Source organism: Crocodylus porosus, unplaced genomic scaffold (genome assembly GCF_001723895.1).
Source record: "Crocodylus porosus isolate Cpor-Errol unplaced genomic scaffold, CroPor_comp1, whole genome shotgun sequence".
In the NCBI taxonomy this organism is placed as follows: Eukaryota; Metazoa; Chordata; order Crocodylia; family Crocodylidae; genus Crocodylus; species Crocodylus porosus.
In genome coordinates this window covers 81,034,627-81,052,682 of record NW_017728886.1, presented here as the reverse complement: position 1 = coordinate 81,052,682, position 18,056 = coordinate 81,034,627, and the positions used below count along the sequence as shown (strand labels likewise).

Here is an 18,056-nt window from a genome sequence, read left to right as displayed (position 1 = left end):
AGGGAGGATAGGTTTAGGTTAGATATTAGGAAGAACTACTTCACTGGAAGGGTGGCCAGAGCCTGGAATAGGCTTCCCAGAGAGGTGGTGCTCTCACCTTCCTGGAAATCTTCAAGAGGAGACTGGATGGGCATCTGGCTGGGGTCTTATGAGCCCTCCCACCTCCAGTGCTCCTTCCTGCCTGTGGCGGGGGGTCGGACTTGAAGATCTGTCTAGGTCCCTTCCGACTCATTGATTCTATGAATTCAGGCTCCAGCTTTTTGAATGTCTGCCCTACCCTAAGGGGTCTTTAACTTGGTTATAGCTTCACACCCCCCCCCCCGATTTTTGGGCTAAGCACTTATGCATTTGGTTTCTTCTCAAGGTTGAATATAAGTTGGTTTTGAAAACTTCAGCAGAAATATTCTCATTCATTGCTTCTTCTCTTTGTACTTGAAAACAGCAATGTAAAGCTCCAAATCATTTTTAACCATTTTGTAACTCAAGTAGTTGAGGTTTGGAAAGGAGATATGGGAACTAAAGGCCTGTTACATAAAACAGTATTTATAAAAGAAATGTAACATATGCATATCTATGTGATCTTACTGTTTCCCCCCTCTTGCAAGTTTTATTGTTATTTTAGTATTTTGTTTGTTTGTTTTAGGGGTATGACCCCCGTAAGCCAATAGATACAAAGTGCTCTTATACATGTGCAGAGAGGTTGCTCTGACGTGCTGTAATTCCAGAGCGTTGGAGCAGACTTGATTAATCGAGTGTGCTGGAGCATAGAAATTACCACACTCTAGCAGACTCCAGTGCCGTGTGTATCAGTGTCCCCGCACTGAAAAATGGCTGTGGGGAGCTTTAAACTAAAACTGGTTCAACAAGTTTTAGTTCAAAGTTCCCTGCTGCTGTTTTTCAGTGCGGGGATGCTGATACACATGATGCTCTGGGAGCTTGAATTAGTGTGGCTCTCAGAGCTGTGCTAATTAAATCCCTCCCCCCCGCCTCCTGTAGCAAGTCTGTAAATGCCGAAAAAGTCACAAAAGACACAAGGAGAGCTTTACCAGGCTTGGCCACCAGGGGGCCGTAGGTTTTTGAAGAATGCCATCAGTGCCCAATACTGGCAAATACAAGATAACAGAAAATCTCAAAAGTTGAATTTCTGCTAAAATCATTTTACTATATGCAGTCATATCAGGTGGATTTTGAACACTTCTTGACCTGCTGTTAAGTTCTGTCCTCCCATGACTCCATGAAAAACATCTACCTTTTGTCCAGTCTGTCTTTAGTTTGGGGACTTTATTCCTCCTACATTATAAAATATTTGTTTAAAATGCATTGCATTTTTAAGTTTCATATAGTCTTTTCTTCTTCCTAGTATAAAAGATTACCTGAGGGTCCTATCCCCCCAACAACACCAAAGTTTGCATACGGACAGGTTCAAATGGAGAAGGTAAGTGAATGGTTGTTATACTCCTAAGTGCACCTCTGCTCACAGTTTTCTTTGTGATTTTGAGCTAGACAGATAACAAGTATGAGGGCAGGTCTATGGAATGAGACTAGTGCTGGTTTTTTTTTCCTAATTTAGCCATACGGAATGGAGTTTGTTTGGTCTGAGAAACATTTAGACCTTGGGCCCAAAATGTTCTCCCCCATTTTCTGAAATGTATGGCTTTGTTACATGTTATACTGTGAGCTGCTCAAATATTGATCAGTGTTAGAGCTAGCTTGAGTTTGGAGCAGCTGCACACTGAAGCTAGTAGGGGCTTGGAGGACTGAAAGGTAAGAATCGCCCTCCCCCCACCCATTCTGTGCCTCTGGGGGAACACTTTACACCACCTAAACAGTTCTTAAAACTTGTTTCAGGTGTTAATGTGTGGACAATCCTAGGGTTACGGGTTCCAGGAGTCACCTAAAATGAACATAAGGAGGCCTTTATACTTTGACACTAGAACAAAAAAAAGTAAAGGTATAGGACTGGTTAAACATTGTATGTATAATACTGTTTCATTCAGTGATAGAGATCTAACTTGTTATGGCAGCTCAAGTGTTGCACAATTCAGTACTGAAAATGCCTTACAAGCCTTTGTCACTTACCTGAAGTCATCCTACTCAAGGGATGGACCGAAATCAATTTTCCATCCAAATGATTCACCAGTAAAGGAGAAACAGAAATCTGTACTGCATGTGTCTGAGGGTCCCTTAGGGTCCCCTTATAAGGCTTTGTTATACCTGATTTCTGCTCTGTAGTGAGTAATGGCATTTGGTTATTTGTACACCTGAAGTTTCTAATGACGAAGATGGGATTTGCAAATAATTTAGCACTTTTGAGCATAAGGCCACAGGATTTTTTGTTGCTCAATAATTCCACATGTTGTGTTCATATGGTCTGTAATGGCCCAGATTGCTTCATAACAATGAACAGGGAAAACTCTCACCTGGGCATTCTAGGTGATTGGCTCACAAACCTGAAACTTCTTCACAGAAGTACCCATGATTGGATGCACAATTCAGTGTGGCTTGGAGTAAAATGCAAAACCCACTGTTTTGAACCAGTTGTGCTACAATCAACCATATTCTTTTAGCCCTCCAAAAAGCCGTCTAGTTTCTGCTTGCTCGAGGGAGAGAGATAAATGTGTCTTTCTGTGTACCTGAAGATTTTGGAGAGTGCGCTAGGGTATGTCTACCCTCCAAATGATATGTTTGGGCTTGTGTTCCAAAGGAACTTTGCAAAATCATTCTCCTTCAGCTTCTGCAGTACAGTGCTGTAACCAGAGGACTCTTTAGCATCTGGAAATATCACTGGCTTTTTTTTGGAAATGGAGAGTGTAAGCAACTGCAAAGAGTAAACAATCCCTGCTCAGTTAGCCCTACACCAGTCAGATATGTGACAGTGGAGAGGGAAACTCAGTGATGGGCAATCTATATCACTGAAGCAACCTGTTTATTTTGTATTTTGGGTTTGCAGCACAGCTTGTGTATTTGAGTTTGCACCTTGGGTGTACAGATTGCATCTTTTACTTGACAGTTTCAAAAGTACTGTTACTTCCGTCCTAGCAATCGGTGGTTGGATTGCACTGTTTATAAGGAATCCCCCCAGACAGTGGCATACAGACAAAGGCGAGGGTGAGGGGGCATGCCCCCAAAGTGCTGGCCTGGGGAGGGGGCACCAGCTGGGTCACCTGGTGGCACTTCCGGTTTTGCCACCAGCGTTTCCGGGCTCGGTGATCAGCCACTGGGGAACTCTCCCCACCCTGCTCAGCAGTTGGTCAGCGGTAGATCCTCTCCCCCTACTTGGTGATTGGCCGTGGACACAGGGGTGGGGGGGCGCAAATGTAGACATTGGCATCTGGGTGCCGGAGACCCACGGTATGCCACTGCCCCCAGATGTATTTGCTAGTTCTGTGTTGTGTTAAGCATTTGTTGTCCACTTAAATGAACAGATAAAAGCTAGTAATCTGTACCAGACAACTAAGCACTGCCCATGTCACCAAGAAGGCAAGCACGGAGATTGACATTTATTTTATTTTGCCAAAAATTAGCTGTTGCTCAACTAAGTCCTTTACACTACTGCAGAGTAGCAATACTTTCATCCTACAAGCTTAATACAAGGCACTTCACAATTATAAAAGATCACAGTACAGTATGTCCTATATTTCACAGTAGACAAAGCTGCACGTATGCAATCAGCTGAGTATCCATTACACTTATCATGAATGGCATAATTGTGAGCATGTATGATATTCCTATTTTCCCTTGCTTACCTTGACTTTTGGATGCTGTTGCATCCAAATGATCTTGTAGATGAAGCATTTTGCCTTTGGCCTTCCAATGCGTGCTTGGCTATACTTCTGCAATTGGTAAACCTCTAACTGATGATCATGAACCTGACTCAGACACATTCACTGGCTCCAGAGCCAGCCCACAATTTTTTGGGGCCCACTGCAAGAAATAGTTTTAGGGCCCCCTGCCGCAAACAAGCCAGTGGCAACGTGGAGGGGACCAAGCAACCAAAGAAGCCAGAGACGGGGGGAGGGGTGGGAGGAGGTGATGAGCGGCCAGGAGACCTTAGCTGCGGGACCCCCTGCAGCTGGTTTTGCAGGGTAGGATGGGCCGGCCCTGACTGACTCTTTCAGAGGCCAAGTTAAGGGCTTCTCTATGCCAGCCACAGTCCTAGCATGGTTTGGGAGGTGTGTACTTTGAAGGTCAGCTGTTTATTTCAGGTGCAATCCCTTATACTAAAAATTATAGATAAACGGCTTCCATAACAATGTCAGAAACCTCCTCTGTGTTGGCTCACCAATTCCAAACTGGTTCCCTATTGTAGTCAGAGGTATCCAGCTTTCATATAGAGATAGCACCCCATTGCCATAGGAGTTGATCTCTTGTTTGTTTAGTGTGGCCTTGAAGAGCTTGGGCATACTCCTTGCATGTATCTATGAAAGTTGGCTTTCTTGTGTGGAAGTGCTAGAACTGCCCCATGCCTGCACAATGATGTAAATCCACATACCATTCTACATATACATTTGAGGAAAGGGCAGGGAAAACAGCTTATTCTAATGTCCTGCTTGATATATGTACTCCTCATCTGGCATGTTCAGCTATTTGTATAATGCTCATTAGACCTGCAGTCTGGAGTCGCTCCTTCAGCAGGTCCATGGTTTTGCCCAACAGAACAGATGTGCCCTGTTGGGTTGACAAAGCTATAAGCAGTGATGAGCTAAATAACTTCCATGCTTGGAGTCATTAAGGAAAGGTAAGTTGTCCTATGGTGCTGGGCAGACCAGGTCCTAGATGGATTCTGTTGATGAATCTAGGCTACATTCCTCCTCAAGTCCTTATGTGAGGCAGAAGGCAGGGCTGAGTGGCATCTTATCAACAAGCTAGTTCAAAGAGGCATGAGCTTTCATAGATGACAGCCTACTTTGTCAGATGCTAATGTTATGGTGTACTGCTACTCACAATATAGATGCCAGTGACCAGGACACAGCATATGGAATTAATGGGGGAAGGTAATTTTCCCTGACTCAAGCCTGCAGACTGTGTTCTAGACCTTGTGGGTACCTTACAGTGCTGACATTCACATAGTTACCAGGGTGATGAACACAGAGTATATAATCTAAAGGGCTGGCAAATAATAAAGCTTATTGCACAAATATCTTCCAACTTCTTTTGGTTAACACTTTTTTTTTTTTGTATGCAAGAGAAATGATTGCATGTACAGAACAAGTGGTTCATGTTTTCCAATGGCAAGCATAGAAACTATTTTGCACAATATTGATGTGCCTTTTAATGTTATAGCACTTTTTGCTTAAACAGTGTGAAGGTTTTCTCTTGTTTTGAAACGTTTAGCATTGAAGGTTTTCTTTCTTTTTCTTGCTGTCCGTGTATATGAAGTATGACATTTTACACAATATTATGTGCTGTATTTCTGCAGAAAATTTTCTGAGGTTGTTTAAAAGCAAATGCTGGCTTTTGGAAATATTTTAACTCTGCATTGTCTAATTTTACACTGGGAATGTGGAAACACTGTATAGAAGTGAATAGATATCTGATGATCTTTAAAATAAATAAATAATGTTACCTTGGAACTTCTGGGGGATTCTGCATATTGTGTATATTGAATAGACCTGATGAACAACTGAACAAAGCTCTTTTATCATCTCAAAAATAAATTTCAAAGGGCAGCAGTTGGGCATTAACTCTGTTTCAGCAAGGTAATTAAACTTCTACTTAATGTATAAATCAGTGGGATTATTTGAATGCTTCAAGTTAAGCATATGCTTAAGTTTATTGTTGCATTAAGGCCTTACTGTTTCTAAAATTTAGAGTCAGGTTTTTTGTTTTTAAACATCTTGGATAACACTTGTTAAAGGCATAATCTGCTTTTAGTTACAGCAATGGAAGTATTTTAACTATTAATGATGTGATGACACAGAATTTGGACCTCATTTCTGTGTTCTAGTTGGTCATTAATAGAACAGTGAATTTTTTTTGGCTGAACTAAATCTGTTTCTCCTGTGTTGCAGATAGGCACTCTGCTAGAAGTTCTTGATGACCTGTCACCGTCTGGACCAGTAAAAAGCGTTTATCCATTGACGTTTGTTCAACTAAAACAAGTAAGACCTTTTCTTGTTACTGTTAATCATTTTGGCAAATATATCCTTGGTGTAACTCCATCTAAAGTAAAGGGTTTACACCAAAGGTTGCCCTTGGTCCATTATATTTTGCAGCAACTGACATCAGACAGTCATTCAGGGACACACTGGAGAATCTTATGAGCAATATATCTTACTGTAACTTCTGCTGCTGTGGTTCTTGGACTTACTGGTGTGGAGTCCCCTCCTTGTTTGTCACATCTGCTTTTTGGGTAACTGAATTTTTGGTATCTACACTGCCTTTTATCAGGGGTTCTCTTGTTCCCTCCCTTTCTCTCTTTGTGCATGCTTGTCATCTTTGCTTTCCATTCTTTTTTCTTCTCTACTGCCTGCCTGCATTTCTCATATTCTTTCTCCTTGAAGTTTTCAGTCTTTGTGGTGCAGGTACTTAAAATATTGTGGCAGACTGGGGTTCCCTGAAATGTGCTGTGTCATTCTCCATGTACCACCGGAACTGTAAGTGGGGTTGCTGCATTCTTATGATACTAAGGCTGGGCTAATTAGCAATGACCCTCAGTGCTGCTAATCAGCCTGTTAGCAACACCCCATGAACATGGTCAAGGAAATGTTGTGCATTGTGCAGCATGGTGAGTCTGAGTGCGCTGTTGCCTGGCACATACGTATGTAGTGCAGGCTTCTCTTTCAGAGTTTTCCCTCCTCTTCCTTTATCCTGTGTATCTTTTGCCTGCTGTGTATGATGGAAACATCTGCCAAGGTCAGCTCTTTTATGTAGAGAAGGAGTAGGGTGGGCCCATGTTTGCCTGACATTTCTGTGGGTATCCTAGTTATTTTTAAATGTTTTTCTCAGAATGTGAATAAAGGAAGATAAACCTCTGAGAGCAGTCACCACAGTTTATCTGGCCTGCCCCCAGGAGGATCTTTGCCCACCTACTTATTGGAAAAATATGACTTGAAAAGCATATTGTTCCTATTTTCTCTTTGTGGTGTGGCTTCCTCTTGCTCCCCCCACATCTCTTCATAGAATTAAAGAGAAGTAGGGCTGGAAGGAACCTTTAGAGGTCATCTAGCCCAACCTCCTACCAGAGGCAGAATTATCCACAAAAAAAAAAATTGGCCAACTGTGGTCTCTGCTATATCACAGTCCAATGGCTGGAGAATTGACTCCAAGGCTGGACTTAGAGAATGGTGGTCAATGGAAGTGAAACTTCATCGCGCTCTGTGACTAGTGGTGTCCCCCAAGGCTCTGTCCTTGGACCTGTTCCCTTCAACGTCTTTATCAGTGACGTGGATACAGGTGTCAGAAGTGAACTGGCCAAGTTTGCCAATGACACCAAACTTTGGGGTAGAGCATACACACCGGAGGATAAGCTGGTGATACAGGCTGACTTGGATAGGCTGAAAAAGTGGGTGGATACAAATCTGATGACCTTCAGTACTCACAAATGTAAGGTACTCCATCTTGGGGAGGGGGGAACCCATAGCATGCTTATAGGTTTGGCAGTGCTATGCTTGCTAGCACCAAGGCCAGAAGAGATTCAGGGGTCATGACTGACCACGAGATGACCATGAGCCACCAATGCAATGTCGCAGCTGTTAAAACAAACCAAACTTGCTTGCATCCATAGATGCTTCTCAAGTAAAATTCAGGATGTTCTCCTACCGCTGTACTTGGCATTGGTGAGGCTGCTGCTGGAGTACTACATCCAATTCTGGGCTCCACAGTTCAGGAAGGATATGGAAAAACTTGAGAGAGTCTAGAGGAGAGTCATTTGCATGATCAGAGGGCAGGAGAACAGGCCTTATAAAAAGAAGCTGAGTCATGGGGCTCTCCAGCCTAGAAAAGCACATGCTCAGGGGAGACCTGGTGGCAACCTATAAGTACATCAGAGGTGTGCATCAGGATCTGGGGGAAAGTCTGTTCACCAGAGCACCGTAAGGGATGATGAGAACCAATGGTCACAAACTCCTCAAAGACCATTTTAGGCTGGACATAAGGAAAAACTTATTTACTGTCTGAGCCCCCAAGGCCTGGAATAGGCTCCCTCCAGAGGTGGTGCAAACATCTACTTTGGACTCCTTTTAGAAGCGTTTGGATGCTTATCTTGCTGGGATCCTTTGACTCCAGCTCACTTCATGCCCTTGGGGCAGGGGGCTGGACTCGATGATCTTCCAAGGTCCCTTCCAGCCCTAATGTGTATGAAATCTATGAAATCCCTATACAAACCACCCTATAGAGATCCATTGTCTTATCTCCTAGAAACAGTACACTGTCAACCTAGACACAATACCTTAATCCAGGGGTTGACAACCCCCTGCATGCATGCCAGAGCATGGTAGGCAAGGCCATTTTGCTTGGAACACCTCAGCTGGCACAGGCTGTGGGTAGCTGCTGCTGCTCATGGAGCCTGGGTGGCAAGGAGGCTGCAAGCCCTGCTGTGAGCAACCCAGGCTCTGTGGCTGGCAGCAGCTGCCCAGAGCCTGAGCTGGATGTGGGAGGCAGCCAGGAGGCTGCATGCAGCCTCCAGTGGCTGTGTGAGCACCTTGGGGTGCATAGCGGGAAAAAGGCCTGGAGAGTTGTGCTGCCCTGGGCTCCTTCCCTGCCATGTGCCCAGAGGTGCACATGCAGCTGCCAACACCACCGTGGAACCCGAGTTGCTTGCGGCAGGCAGGCTGCAGACAGCTGCACTGGGGTATGGAGCCCCAACCCAGCTCTGTGGCTAGTGGTGGCCATATGCAGAATGGTCCCGGGGGTGTGTGTGTGTGAGAATTGGGGTGACTTTCCTGGGCCCCGTGCTTTGGGGAGCCCCACAGAGCTGGGTGGAGTGGCCACAGGAACTCCACGCTGCTGCCGCCAGCTTTTGCATCCAGCCACTCACCCCAATTCCCAACCCCAGCTGCAGCTGCTTCTGGTCTGGAGCGTGGGGGATTGGGGAGGGGCGGGGCCCAGCATGTGCTGATTTGCCCCATTGTGCTGCTTGAGGCGTGCTTGCAGTCATTGATGGCAACTAGCTATGCCAGGGCTCTGGGTGGTATAGCTGCTTGCAGCCTTGTGGCTGCCTGCTACAACCAGCCTGGACTCTGGGCGGGTCGCTGCCACCTGGCACAGAGGCTGGGATGCTTGCAGAAGGTAGCTGCAAGGCTGCAAGCAGCTATGCCACAATCTGGAGCCCTGGCATGGCTCATTAGTGGCAATGACTTTGTATGCACCTCGCGGAACACAGTGGAGAAGGGACAAGGGCTGCCCTGCCACGAGAAGGATAGGGCCCCTCATGGCTCCTTTGCCATCTGCCCCTGGCATGCCAGTATCTTCAAAGTCCAGTTTGCAGGGTTTTTTGGTGCTCAGCCCCAAAATGTTGCCAAACCCTGTCTCAATCTGCCACAGGTAAAGCAGGGGACGCAATGGCCAATATCCGGCTTCTGCAAAGGATGTTAAAATACGCTCAACTGATCCCAGGAAGAGGGCTATGCCCCTGCTGCTAAACCTCCACAGTTCATACCAATCTGACAATGAGGTAAAATTCCTTTTTGACCCTAGATATGGCAGTTGGTCTGACTGTGTGGAGGTGCAAAACTCTCTGGCTGGGAACCTCCAGGTTGAAGTGCCAGTAGCAGTGCTGGCATGTAGGGCTGCGTGAAGCTTTGGGCCCTGATTTGATTCAGTGGAGATTCAGCCCAATTCAGTGGCCGAATCTCCAAATCCAGCTTGAATCAGGAGACCCTTTAATCTCTCCAAATTGAATCGAAACCCTTCAAATCAATTCAGAGAGATTCAGAAAGATTTGGAGATTCAAAAATAGACACAGCTTTAAATGTTTTTTCTACATACCTCAAGGTACCAGGCAGCTCATGAATGCTGCAATAGTGAGGTGGATGGAGTCTCCCTCAGGAGCACAGGGGGCTCCCCAGCATGCTCGGCAGCAGACCCAGAAGTGGACCACAAGCACTTCTGGTCCATTTCCAGGTCCACCAGAGAAAGTAGGGGGGGGCGGGGGCAGCACGCTCCCTGGTGGACCCAGAAGTGGACTGGAAGTACTTCTGGTCCGCTTCTGGGTTCACTGCCGAACATGCAGGGGTCCCCCCTGCGCTCCTGTGGGACACTCCATCCGCCCCAGCACCACAGCATTCATGAGGTATGTAGAAAAAACATTTAAAGTTGTGTCTATGGCTGAATTGCTGATTCTCTGAATCAGCATCAAATGTTCATATCTGGATTTGGCCCAGTCAAATTGGGGACAGTGATCCGAATCAATGAATCGAATCACTGTCCCTGATTTGGACAGAATCCAAATGGAATTTTGCCTGTTTTGCACGGCTCTACTGGCATGTCCCAGTCAAATTACCCTGCCTCGGAAGGCTTAAAAAAAGAAACCTGAGACAGGGGGAAAGGGAGTGGTGGAAATTCCCTCTGAGCCCTGTGACACAATCAATGAAGGCCAGAAACTTGGGAAATACCCACAGGAGAACATAGGCATAGCCACTTCTAGACCATCCCTGCCCACTGGCTGTCCAGCCTCTTGCACATCTTCAGTGGTAGGGAATCCACAACTTCCCTGGGCAGTCTTTTCCACTGCCTCACTGTTCTAGCAATGAAAAAGTTCATCCTGATATCCAAACCTACTTTGCTGCAACTTCAAGCCATTGATCTGTATCCTACTCTCTGCAGCCAGACACGAAAGGTATTTTCCCTCTTTATGGCAGCCCTTCAAGTATTTGAAGACTGCTGGCATGTTCCCTGTTGAGCATTTTTTCTGCAAGCTGAACACACCTATTTTCTTCAACCTCTCCTCGTATGACTTGCTTTCCAAGCCCTTTATCACTTTCATTACCCACCAGTGGATGCTCTCTAACTTCTCCATATCTTTTTTAAAATATGGAGTGCATACAGTATTCTAGATGAGGCCTAACCGGTGCCAAGTAGAGGCATTATCACCTCCCATGTCTTGCACCTAATGCTTCTATTGATGCATCTCAAAACTGCATTTGTCATTAGTGTGGCTGTATCACATTACAGACATGTATTGAGTCTGCGATCTACCAAGATTCCCAGATGCTTCTCTGTAGTGCTGCCATCCAGCCAGATACCATCCATTCTGTATTTATATTTTGTTTTTGGGAAGATCATGTGGGTCCTTGTCAGAAATCTTGCTGAAGTCCAGATAAACAATATGCACAGCATTCTCTTAATCTATCCAAGTAGTTATTTTGTCAAAGGTAGCGATCACATTTGCTTGACACAATTTATCCTTAGTAAATCCACACTAGCTGCTTGTGATTAGGCTTTCGTCTTCCAGATGCTTGTTAATAGACCTCCTTAGCTATGCTTCAGTAACTTCCTAGGTACTGAGGTGAGGTTAACCAGCCTGTAGTTCCCTGGGGTTGCTTTTTTAAAAGAGGGACATTATGCTGACCCTTTTCGAGTTCTCTGGTACCTCACCCATCTCCTATGACTTCATGAATATTATTGCCAAGGGCTCCGGGATCTCCTCTTCCAGTTCTTTCAGTACCCTGGGCTGCAGTTCACCGGTGCCTGCTGATTTAAATTCAGTCAGACTCATCAGAATCTGTCTCTCTTGTTATCTCACCCCTCAGCTTGTCCACCTCCATACCCATATAGTCTTTATTAGATGTTTAATTGCAGCTAAATTTGTTGTAAAGACTGAGAAAAAGTAGTTGTTGAGCAGCTCCACCTTCTTTGCATCTTTTGTTATGAGTTCCCTGTGGCTGTTTAGCAATAGGTCAGCAGCTTTTCTGGTCTTTCTTTTCTGGTCAGCCTGCTTACAGAACCTTTCCTTGTTGTCTTTAACCTCCCTTACCAGGTGCTGCTCATTTTTTTTTAAACCTTTGCCTCTGATTTTTGTCCTTGCTGGTTCTTGTATTTCCTGGCACACTTCCTTAGTAGCTTGTCCATTCTTCCATTGCCTGTATGCTTTCTGAGGCATTTTAGAAGTTCCTTGTGAAACCATATTGGTCTCTTGCCATTCTTCTTGTGCTTCCATTGTTTCTTGTGATAATTTCTTTGCAGGGAATGAAGTCTCCACTCTTGACAGAATTGTGGTTTTGTCTTTCCATTGCATGTACCCAGCTCCAAAATCCTGTCCTTTTGCTTCCCTTTACTTCCTGAACCAAGTGCAGACTGGAACCTGGGAACCAGTAGCCTACAGCTGAAGGAAGGTGCTACCACCACCAAGAAACATGCACTGTGGGAGGAGGGATTACTGAATAGGTGCCTGCCTAAAGCTGTAACTTTTTGTAGGTTGTTTTATGAAATCTGGGTGCTAAGGTTTTTTCCAGCTATCATTTGATCATTTTAAATGAAGTAATCGATGCAATCACTCATAACTCTTTCCTTTCACTTAAACGAAAAGGAGAAATCTTAGCCAAGACCTTTATCTTCAAAGTTATATAAATGGTGCATCTGAAACTTTATCATGGAAACTTTTGTGAAAGTTTACCTTGAAGAGTGATGGGTGAAATCAGTTAACCTGAATAGCTAATAATGACTCCAAATACTGTCTGAAAACTGAAATTTTGAGGTGCAAGCAGGAATGCTGGTTATTGTTAACCAACTTGTAACCTGATCTCAAGGCCCAGAATAACTTGATTCTCTAATTTTATTTTTTCTCTAGTATTTTGGGTTTGTGTTGTACAGGACTAACCTGAAAAAAAACTTGAGTGAAGAAACCCTACTGATTTCACCTCTCAATGGAGTTCATGATCGTGCCTATATTTCTGTGGATGGGGTAAGGATGACTTCAAAATTAGGACTATCCATTTGTGTGTCTTACATACTTTAAGCAACTACCATTAAAGGCATTTGTATGTTTAATGATCTCCCTCCCTCATGTATGCAAATGCAGTTTACATTCTTCAGTATAAAATAAAGTGGGTAGGTGGTGGGGGGATCATACAGTTTGCTTACATCAACTTTCAATAAAGCTTTCAAAACTCTAGTCTGTACTCACAGTTTCTAAAGTAAGTCTGACCATTAGTGTTAAAGCTATTTGAAATTGGTAAAAGGTCTCAATAAGAATAACAAAAATATCTAGAAGGTTAATTCATTTACTGGTTTGTCACTTAAAATCTGTCAAATATTTGAAGCCTGAACCTACATCTTCCCTTTTGATGCTGCTTTCTGCGCACAAACTCAAAAACATATATTGTACAGGATGTAAATTTACACACACCCTCTCCCAACCTACAGCTGTGCAAACACTATTTTTGTTTCTGCTCACCAAGGGGAGAAGTCATTTCATGGCGTGTTTTTGACCTTCTCCTCTTCACTCTGTCAGATTATATTAACATTTCCTTTATGGACCTTGTTTTTCTTGTACCTCCCGAGTGGACTGCAGGACTATTGATTTGTTTCGTATTCTAAAACATCTGACTTTTTAAATAAGGTTATGCATATGAGCCTGATCTGAGCATCAGTCTTATTTTCACCCATAAAGTGTAGAAGCTGTTTTCAAACATCTGAACTTTTTAACAACTTGTGTAGGCATTAGATGTCTGCAGAGCTTTGACTGACTGAAACTAATAGAATTTAGTACACCTGCTTTTGAGGAAACTGATTTTCAGTTATTTGAATAACAGACACACCACTTAAGAGAATATCTGTCTGACGCATTTAACTGATGGCTTTTGACTTTTAAGTGGAATATTTTCCCTTGTAAGAACAGACATACCTATGAGTACTGCAGTCTAATAATACTTAGTGTTTTGCTCCCTTGCATGATTGCATTATATTTTTATTTTTGGAATACAGATTCCTCAGGGAGTCCTTGAAAGAGGCAAGTCACTTATGATAAATATAACTGGAAAGGCTGGAGCAAATCTGGACCTGTTGGTAGAAAACATGGGTCGAGTAAACTATGGTAAATACAACAATGACTTTAAGGTAAGCATACTCATGAATGATTATATGATGAAACTTTTCAGTCCATGCTAAGTACTGGCTTTTCTTTTCTTGTTGGAAAAAAAGGCTTATTGCAATAGAAAGAGCACAGGGATCAAGATTATGCATATGCAACTTTATTTAGCTCGAAATGCAACTAATAAATGTTTCTTTGAGTCCTGCTGACACTAAAATTAAAGTAGCAATGAAAGCAGATGCACATCCTTTAATGTTTGGCTGGCTTAGTTATTTTGCAAGACATTTTATTGCCCACAGAACTTTCAGGATGCGTTGTCTTCAGATGAATCATGTAGGGATGTGTACCTGTTCAGATAAAAATAGCTAAAACATCATTCAGCCTTCCAACTCACTTTGAGATTTGTAAATTCAATGTATGTATACATATCCCTTGGGAAGCATTTTTAGCATTGCTGGAAAGAAGATGTCTTAGATGAGTACTTTACCTCACCTAATTTCCAGCCGAAGTGTAGATAGATCAGATGATGTCTTCCTCATGAGCATCAGAACTTTTTAGGAATTCATCCAGTTTTTTGGGTGCAATGCACTTTAATCTATCATGAGTAGCATCACAACATTACACTAACCTGGGCAAAAGCAAAAAACAAAAAAAAAGGAACCACTATCACTTCGGATTTTAGTGAGAGTCAAACTTTCTGGGCACATCCATTCATGCAAGCACATGCGCTTGCAGTAGCTCAAATAGAAGTGGTGCAAATTTGAGCTGGGGTTTTTTGCTTCGGCGCATGTGCTTGGACATGCACTTTGTTGTGGAGCAAATTGTGCCATTTGGGGGAAAATAACCTTGCCTGGCTCCTCCTGGATTTGCAGCCAGGGGAAGCTAGCTAGAGCCCCAGGCCAGCACCTGTGTTGTCCCCAGCAGTATAAAAAGCTGCCCTGTCCTGGCCTCAGCAGTACAAAAAGCTGCCCTGGAAAGTAGCTCAGAGCTACTTGCTCTCAGGAGCTTCTGGAGCCCAGCCAATTGGTATCTGGGGACACTACCCCTTGTGCCAGCTAGACTGCTGCAGCAGCCCTGAGAGTTCCCTGCATCCTTTACCCACTGCAGCAGTCTGGCAGTGGGGGCTGCTGCCCAGCTGTGATCTGTTGCGCACCTGCCAGACCCGGATGGGGACTGCACAACAGTAGACACATCTGCCTTTCTGGGCCAGCTGCCAGTGGGCCATGGCTGCAGATTTGGCCTCTGTATGGGACTACTGTCACATGTGCCACCTGCCCAGCCACCTGGGCAGCTATCACCTGGAAGATGTTCCGGTTGTGGTGGCCTGCTTTGAACTGTCAAAGCATGTCCTTCTGGCCCCATTTGGCCAGGAGGTCAGCCACAGCCAGCTGGGTCCAAGGTGCCAGCTTGGTCCTGCCACTAGCCTCCCTAGCAGGAATTCTGGTGTTCCCTATGGGAAAACTGAAAAATCCCTGATTTAAAAAAAAAATAAAAATCCCAAAGTCAGTCTCTAAAATACCCCCAAATCTATGTTCCTCCACAAGTAGAACAAAAGACCACTATAAAGAGAGAGAGGGAGTGAGACGGAGACAGCGATCAGTTGGACAATATTTTATTGACATGTCTTCATTCGGCTGTGTAGCTCCCTGAATCTATTTTCCCCCCTCTGGTGTGGTCCTTCCCCGGGACCTTTGGTTCCTCTAGCCCTGGCCCACCCCAAGGCCAGTCAGGACCCCAAGCCCCGGGCTCTTGAGCATCTCTTGCGGTGGGCCCCCGGCCCTTTTGAGCGTCCTGGTCCTGGCCCCAGCCTGGGCCAATGGAGGGTACTCTCTCGTTCAGTCTCTGCGTCCCTACCCCTTCACTCTAAAATGGCTGCCCTCACTAGGCACCTGGAGGCTGCCAGGTCCAGGGCCTTAAAGTGGCAGGCGCACACAGTGCCCTGCCACACCCCCACAGGGGCTACCATCCCCCTGCAAGGCCCACATGCCCCACCCTATCCCCCTGATTGTTGGCCCACTTGGCCCCATCCCCTACCAGCTTGTGCAGCCCCCCCGATGGCTGCCCTGCCAGGCCCCATCCCCCACTTGGACCCCCAGGTCCCTATGGCTGCCCTGCCAACCCCAGGCACCATCACTTTAATAAGAAAAAAAAAACCAAAAAAAAATTTCTACTTACCGTAGAACCAGGGGCTGGAGTGGCTCCGGGGCCTCCTGGCAAAGGCCCCCAGGGCAGCGGGGGGCAGGAGGGCCTGGGCTGGGGCCACTGGGGCTGTCCCTCTGCCCTGTGCTGTGCAGGTGGGGCCCCAGTGAGACAGATGGCAGCTCAAACTGGCAGTAAGTGCTGGGGTTTTTTGGTTTTGTTTTGTTCTAAACTGGGACACTGGGGTGGGGCAGGAGTCTGGGGGGAAGGGGCCAGGTAGGGCAGGGATTGGGGGGGCTGTGGGACAGGTGGGGGAGGGACTGGAAAGAAAAGTGATTGGAGGGTCCGGGGGGCAGGCAGGAGAATGAGCCAGGCAGAAAAGGGATTTGGGGGGTGGGGTCAGGCAGAACGGATTGGTGGGGTTTGGGGAGCAGGCAGGGGTGGAGCCAGGCTGGGCAGCGCAGGGCGGGGCTGGGGGAGGGCAGGGGTCCCCCCATAGTCCCCATCCCCCTCCTTCAGCTCCCACAACCCCTTACTTACAGCAGTGGAGACCTGGTGCTGCAGCAGCTGCTTCAGCACCAAGGTGAGGGGCCTACCAGAGAGCATCCATGGAGGACCCAGCCCTCGATTGTCTCTGGCTGCCTGCCCCACTTTTTTTAACTACATTTTTTTTAGACCCCTGGATATTCTAATTTTCTCCCTGCTCTGCAAGTTTGCGGCACCACAAACATTTTTTCGTTTCTGCACATGTTTCTTGCCCCGTCTCAAAGGGGTTTGAGACAGGGCAAGAGGCACATGTTCATCTGGATACGACCTCTGTGTACTTATCAGCTTCCTTTAAAGGTAGACAAAAACTCTGAGTGGGCTACACTTACGTTACGTTTTTGCAGTGCTAACAGCCATAGATAGGGCTCTGATTTCAGACTGATTGTCTGTGATGCTACTGAAATACAGATGGTAATGAAGCAGTGGGTAGAACAGTTCCCCCATAAAAGGAACCTGTGGCCCAAAATGGGCAGAATGTTTATTGGATGCCCAGAATGTAGGCAGATTGGTTTTAGGGTCATTCATACTTTCTCCTATCTTGGGAGGTCTAGGTTTATGTACAGATTATAGGGGTTGCAAGAAGACAACCAGGAGCCATCATGGTCTTATCCATACTACAGAACCACAGTTTAGTCTAATTCAGCTGGCAGTGGCTACTTGGGAGACGACAAGACAAATGAAATTTATTTCAACGCAGGCTAAACTTCCCAGGCCACAGGCTCTTGCATGTTAACAAGATCTTGTACCTGTTAAAAGTACAATTTGACTAGCTCCACCATGGGTTTTAGAAGATCATTTGAACATAGAGAGGTAGTTAGCCATGATAGTTTGAAGTCAGGCAGAAAGCAGGGTAGATTTTAACTTTATAGATGAACAGAGGTGCATAAGCTTTTATAAGCAGCACAGCATCTCATGAAGTAGACTGTTGCTTATGGAAGTGTATGCATTTTTGATTCAGTTAGTCTAGAAGGTGCAAATCTGCCCTACCTTCTGCCGTATTAACAGGATCTAACACCTTTAAATACCAGTCAAAATGAAATCTCTGCATGTGTGGGAGATGACCTGAAGTTAAAATTTTTAGCATCTGCTATGAGTCCACTATGGGTCCTGGAGACTGAAGTCTTTCCTCTACCCACTAAACAGGTACAACATGGGCCAGCTCTGCCCATGCTGCCCTGCCAGGAGAATGGGCCACCTACCTGGTGAGTCTTTTGCCTCTGCACAGACTGGCAACAGGGGCTGATGTGGAAACATGTATATAGGGAACTGGATTGACATTAAAATAGAAGTTTAGAACCAGGATTATGGAGGTACTAGCTGTACCCCCCAGAGCTGACATGGAGCTGAGACTGATATTAGGAGCGATACAACCTTTTAAATGCTCTGAGCAAAAGCAGGTTCA

The 18,056-nt window shown here is 45.4% G+C and overlaps 1 protein-coding gene across 1 annotated transcript in view; it reads left to right on the top strand.

The window, feature by feature from the left end:
- LOC109311789 (transmembrane protein with metallophosphoesterase domain-like) overlaps positions 1–18,056 on the top strand; it is a 63,334-nt gene that overhangs the window by 36,758 nt on the left and 8,520 nt on the right. Inside the window, exons 11-14 of the mRNA XM_019537637.1 lie at positions 1,361–1,435; positions 6,012–6,101; positions 12,728–12,841; positions 13,864–13,995. Coding sequence (XP_019393182.1) covers positions 1,361–1,435; positions 6,012–6,101; positions 12,728–12,841; positions 13,864–13,995 — 411 coding nt within the window. The remainder of the gene's footprint in view (positions 1–1,360; positions 1,436–6,011; positions 6,102–12,727; positions 12,842–13,863; positions 13,996–18,056) is intronic.